Source organism: Pteropus alecto, unplaced genomic scaffold, assembly GCF_000325575.1.
Source record: "Pteropus alecto unplaced genomic scaffold, ASM32557v1 scaffold170, whole genome shotgun sequence".
NCBI lineage: Eukaryota > Metazoa > Chordata > Mammalia > Chiroptera > Pteropodidae > Pteropus > Pteropus alecto.
The window spans coordinates 2403490-2409668 of NW_006429634.1; the positions used below are offsets into that span (position 1 = coordinate 2403490).

The 6179-nt window shown below is 41.2% G+C and overlaps 1 protein-coding gene across 1 annotated transcript; it reads right to left on the reverse strand.

Moving 5' to 3' along the window:
- Nucleotides 1–190: 190 nt before the first annotated feature.
- On the reverse strand, nt 191–6151 carry SVBP (small vasohibin binding protein). The gene is made up of 3 exons (XM_006904002.3): nt 5955–6151; nt 5460–5609; nt 191–606 (listed from the first exon to the last, which is right to left on the reverse strand). Exons 2-3 carry the CDS (start codon nt 5571–5573, stop codon nt 520–522), a joined length of 201 nt encoding a protein of 66 aa, XP_006904064.1. The 5' UTR covers nt 5574–5609; nt 5955–6151; the 3' UTR covers nt 191–519.
- Nucleotides 6152–6179: the final 28 nt, after the last annotated feature.

The window sequence follows — 6179 nt, forward strand, 5'->3', positions numbered from 1 at the left end:
ATCAGGAAGGGCTGCAGAGTTTCAGCCCCAGGAGGAAGGAGACCTGGAAATAGTCATGTTCTTTCTCCTCTTCCCTCTCCACTCCTCTCCAAGGCTTCCCTCTGCTCACCTCCACTTTTCTTTCGTAGTATATTCTTTCTGACTCCATTTTCTATGGCTAGGTACCCCCAAACTAAAGTATGAATAAACACACATTTTATTAGTATTTTATTTGCATTTTTGGAGATTTGCAGTTTCACAAGAGACACTGATTTTTCTCAAACAATAGAAAAAGGTTAAAAAAAAAAGGACACTGTCTTAGAAGAATAAAACAAGTCTCTTCAGTAAGCATTTAGCTAATTCAGATTGGAAGAACCAGTGTAACAGAAGTTACATAGAGTTGTTCAGATTTATCCAGTTTTAGGAATAACAAAAATGTCTTCTTGTCTAGTTCTGGAAGGCTCCAAATGGGCCATTTCAGCTTAAAACCAGTAATGAGCTCACAGAAAAAGCCTCCAGGGTCCCAGAACATGGGGCGGCTCACTCTCCAGGAGGCTGCATCTGTTTACAAAACTCATCAAACTGCTGCTGCTCCAGTTCTGTCATGACTCTGTTGAGGGCATAGATCTGAATGGGAGAAAAAGAGGTGTCAGGAAGGGAGGTGGCTGTTTAACTTATCTTGAGACATAATAGGCTGTGTCATTGGAAAACGCCAGAACTGCACCAGTAATGCAGGGATAGTGATAAGGGAACAGGAGAAGTAGGTATTAATTCCATTTGGGGAATCAAGAGAGAAGCAGGGAAGCAGGTGACTTAATTTGGCTTTTAAAGGATCAGTAGGATTTAAACAGGTAGAGATTGGGAAGGGACTTGATGCGTGATGGGGGGTGGGAGGAAGAAGGGATATTATGATTAAATAAATATAATGGAAAGTACAGGATTAGTTCTGGAAACTTTAAATATGCCTATATAAAGGTTATTATAGAGTGGGGTTTGGGGAGATGGAGAAAGCAAGAAAAGTAGTATGTTAGGCCTTAAATGCCATGCCAAGGAATCTGAACTTTATCTGGCCAACTCTGGAGAGCCTGCCAGCAAAGACGTGTGCAGGGGAGCAACTTGATTATACCCCGGCTTTGGGAAAGATAACCAGAGATCATGTGAGGGATGGAGTGGGGGGAGGAGGGATTATAGGCTACTCAGGAAGCATCTATTGCAACAATGTGTGCGTGGGGGAGGCAGGGGATTGGGGGGGAAGTAGGAAGAGGACCTAGGGCAGACCTTGGGGTGGAATGAAAACGGCAAGGGGCATTCTAAGGTAAAGTCTGGTGATCTACCTTATTCCTCACCTTTTTTAAAAAAATTCTTCTAGTATCAATCTGTTCACTAAAGAACATAAAAATCATAAAACTTCCCAATTTGTAGAATGAAAAAATGAAGAGGCATGTTTGTGTACAGGAAAAATAACTGATTAAAAAGAAGACAAGAAAGGGGAATAAAAAAAACTGAGGGGGTGGCTCCATAATGTAGTGGTTAGCACACGCAGAAGGTCCTGGGTTCCAGCCCCAGGTGGAGCCGCGGACCATAACTCAGGCAAGGGCAAGCGTGTGGGAGGAGACGCCCCACCTTCAGAGATCCAGTTCTTAAGGGGAAACGGCAACATCCATAGGTCAGGGGTGGAAGAGTGGTGGTGGGGCGGGGGGTGGAATTAAAGAGGGGAAAAAAAAAGCAACTGAGAAGTGAGACACACAGAAAATACAAAATAAGAGTAGAAATTAATAAAAAAGCAACCAAGTGTATAATACAGGATCACCCAAACTGCAAGATGGTTCTTTGAAAATACCAAAGCAAACTCTGCAAATCTCTGACATGAATGATCCAGATAAAAAAGGGAGCAGACACACACAAATATTATTAAAATTAAAAAGAAAAAATAATTACTGATATAATGGAGATTACAACGCATTATGAACTTTGTGTCAATAAGTTTGAAAACGTAATGAAGTAAATTTCTAGAAATCAAAATGATAAAAACTGACTAGAATGGTAAGCTTGAATGATCCTATAATCTTTTTTCTTTCTACAATTTTTTTATTGTGGTAAGATCCTATAATCTCTAAGGAAAATGGAATTCCACAGTGATGAAAAGTTACAACCACAAATGATTCTTAAGGAAACAATACAGATGGTTAAAATGGTTGTTTTATGTTATAGTTACCACAATAAAAATAAATAAATTTGAATAGTTTCAAAAAAGATGCTGAATGAAGAGAGCCAATCACAGACTATAATATGTAAAGTTCTGAAACATGCAAAACTAGACAATATGTTGTTACACTACAAAATATTATTTAAGAGTACATACGGAAGTTGTAAATCAATATAGAACAGAGAGGGAGTGATTAGCACCAAATTAAGGAATGAAGTACTACTAGTGGGAAGGGTTGGGGACATGACCAGAGTGGGGCCCAAGGAACTTCTAAGTGATTGGTCAGGTTCGATTTCTGTAGTTTGAGGGTAGGTACAAAGGTGTTTGTTTTACTCATCTTCTTTAAGCTGCACACACACATTATATGTGTGTGTGTGTGTGTGTGTGTGTATTATGTTTTTTTAAACCTTTGCTTCATTCATTCTTGCATTAATGAGCATTTGCATTCTGCACATTACTGTGCTAGAGACTGAGAGGGATATTAAACAGCTTCTTGGAGACCACCATATAATGGTAGGAGAAAGAGAAAAATAAAGTAAGCAGAGAAAAAAGAGACTCAAAACAGGTCAGGAGGTCCGAACCAAGGAACAAAAGACTTTCAAGAAGGAAAGGGTCACCAACAGTGTCCAAATGCTGCTTCAACTGCCAACTGTGCCTTTTGCTTCCATTCACCCTCATAGCTCTCATTCACATCTAACTTTCTGGAATGTGGCATCCTTGAAGAACCTAATGGAAACTGTGTCTCTTCCTCCCCCCAAGGGGTCTTGTCACATTTCTATCTTAGGAAATTACATTCCATGCAACATAAATAAAGAAAACAGCAAGGCAGCTATATAGGGAAAAACAAAAAGCAGGAGAGGAAGGTCAGAAGATCTGTTTAGATGGCAGCCCTGTCCCTCGATCCCTCATTAACCAGGGATTCTGGTCACATCACTTCACTTTAAAATGAAAAGAATACCTTCTACCTCATAAAGTCATGTATTCGATATCTCCCTACCTTACTGCAGGAAGGATTTACCAAGGTTGAAATGGAAGTGACAATAATACCTGAGTAACCACAATATGCCCTGATGTGAGGACTACATGACGTCATGCATGTGCAGTCTGGCCCATGCCTGGCATATATGAAGAGCTTGGCTACTGCCAGCTGCTGCTAGAGCGCAAATCCAATATTACATTTCAGCGAGTCAACATAAACACAATCAGTTGTTCGACTCAGAGTCCACACACTCAAAATGAGCCGACTGCTTAACGCACAATGATCCCTGACAACAACTGCTGCCATTTACTGAGTGTTCTCTCCATGCCAGGCACTGTGCTAAGTGTTTTGCATATAACATTTCCATTCCTTATAACAATCTTGTGAGGTAGACATCATCCTCATTTTATCATGGAGGAACTGAGGACCTAAGGTTCAGAGAGGATAAGTATCTTGTCTGAGGTCACACAGGAAGAACTGAGATTTACGGAGGAGCTGGGATTTGAAGTCAGACGAATCTACCCTGTGGAACCTCACCAGAAGGGTGTCAGTAAGGATATGAACAATGTCTTCAACAACATCTATCCCTACAGTATGCATAAATGACAGTTTCTGAGAGCTGTTTCTTATAGCACCCCTCAAATAGTTCACCAAAGCACAATACAGTAAAGTCATCAGGGAGCCTTGACCCAGGTGGGGCGGTAAAGGAAAGGAGAACAACAGTCCGTTAGAGTATAGGTCCCCAGCTCTCAGACGGCCTACCTTAATCCAAAGGTAGATTTCAGTTTATAGATTAACTTCGAACACACTATTAAATTTACTTACTATGTTTACTGTCTGCCTCCTGCACTGAATGCAAGATTCACAGGCAGGACTCTCCTCTGCCTTGTCCCATCATCCATCTCAAGTCCTACAACAGTGCCTGACACATAACAGCATTCAACAGTTGTTTAATGAATGGATCAGATTAATGAAAATTTAAAGCCTGCCACTGTAAAGTGCTGGAAAAGACGTGAGCAATGAGAACTCTTACACTGCTAATGCAAAAACAAACTTGTACAATCTCTTTGGAAGCAATTCGGCAATATCCAGTAAAACTGAAATGTACCCAGTAGTTCTAGTTCTACACGCCCTACAGAAATTGTAGCACAGGTGCCAAAGGAGATATCTAAAAGTTTTTCGCTACAGCAATGCTTGTAATAGCAAAAAAAAAAAAAAAAAAAAAAAGATAAATAATTTAAATGTCCATCACTGGAGGAATGGGTAAATACACTCAAGTGGTTTCATAAAATATACTACTGTGAGCGATGATGAGAAATAAACTAAATTTTTATATTAACATGAATAGTTCTAAAAAAGTGTAAACATAATGTAAAATAAAACATGGAATTTTATTAATGTAGAATTTTATATGCCAAGAATACTGTATATTGTTCAAGGATATCTATTAATATATTTGAATGTAAAAGTATTTTTTAAAATAGTGGTTGCCCATGGGGAGGGAAAAAAGAGTATAAGACAGGAAATAGACAAAGAGGACTTCAAATTTATATGCAATTTTAATTTCTCTTACTTTAAAAAGTCTCCTTTTGGCAAATATGACAAAATGTTAACCACTACCATTCTGGGGTGCTGAGCACCCAAGTGTTTGTTATATTATTTTATTTTTGTGTATTTTTAAATTTCTCAAAAAAAAAAAAAATGAACAAAACAAATAGAAGAGTGCAGCAAGCTTTTCCCTGATATTAAATACTAAAAAAAAATACTCATGTTTGATGTGGTTCAACCTAGGCAGTGTAAACAGTTTAGGCTTTTTATTCACAAATTGATGGTAATTGTTGATTGGTAAGTGTTGATTGAATAAAGGACACATTGGTAGGTGCAAAGCTTGGGCCCCCCCTTTCTGGTTATGAGCAGCTACTCTGCGGGCCAAATCCAGAAAGAACATCTGAGCTGCAGTGTCTGACACTTGCTTTCTCTTACTCTGATCGCTCCCTAGCACGTCCCTTCTCTTTCTCCTTTCTTCCTTCCCTCAGGTCCCTACCACAAAAGCTCCGTGCCAGGAGTCTTCTGGAGAACTGCGACTGGTTGGGGTTCTGACACTAACTTGGCATGTGACTCTGGGCTGTCTGTCACTTCACCATTCTGGACCTCAACAATCTCTTCTCTAAACCTGTTTTAGAGGACACCTGTTTTGCCTGGATGCAGGTAGGACTCCCCACAGTTCTGCTATTTCTCTGTTCTGCCATTGTCTCCAGCAGACTCCAGGTATACAGGCCCACTCCTCAGTCTCACCTCTGCTCTCTGTCTTTGCTTCAGCTCCTGCTGGGCTGATTTCTGCTTGGCCTTCTCAACTCTGCTGACAGGTTCTTTGATTTTGGATTTTTCTTTACGTGCAGGTGGATCCATGACTTGGCTTCTGAATACTTCTTAGTCAGCTCTGATCTGGATAGAAAGAGGGAAAGGAAAGAAGAAGAAGGGGAAGACGATGGGGAAGGGGAAAAGAAGGAAAAGAGGAAGAAAAGAAAAAACTGTCAGTCGCTCGCCTAACTAATCCCCTTCCTTTAACAGGTGAGGCAGAGTGGCCCGGTAGAAAGGGCGCTACATTTGGAGGAGTAAGACCTAAGTCCCATTGCCACGACCTCACTGGGCGTTCCACTCTGAGTCTTAGTTTTTTGTCTGCAAAATGACACAATAATTCATTCCCTGGTCTCCTTCCAAAAGCTGCTGTGTGAGGACCAAATGAGAAGACCCAGGTGAAAGCTTTTCATACATCGGAGAGTGCCGTACCCAAGGTGGGGCTGTTTTAATTATGAGACACCGAGGTCCAAAGGGACAAGCCAGCCGAGTCTCGCAGTGGGACATCGGGAAGGCCTGAGCCTCGCGCCGTCTCTGGCCTATAGGCTAGGGATTTCCCATCAATGCCCTGCCGGACAGTTACATCCCAGTCTCGCCCGCAGGGCCGCTGCCCTCAGCCATCCGTGCGGGACCAGGCCGCCACCTCACCGCCCGCCT

Coding starts and splice junctions, on each gene's coding strand:
- SVBP (XM_006904002.3), bottom strand. CDS start 5,573: ATGGATCCACCTGCACGTAAAGAAAAATCCAAAATCAAAGAACCTGTC. Junction 607..5,459: donor AGCAAAGACAGAGAGCAGAG/GTGAGACTGAGG, acceptor TCTCCCATTCAG/ATCTATGCCCTCAACAGAGT.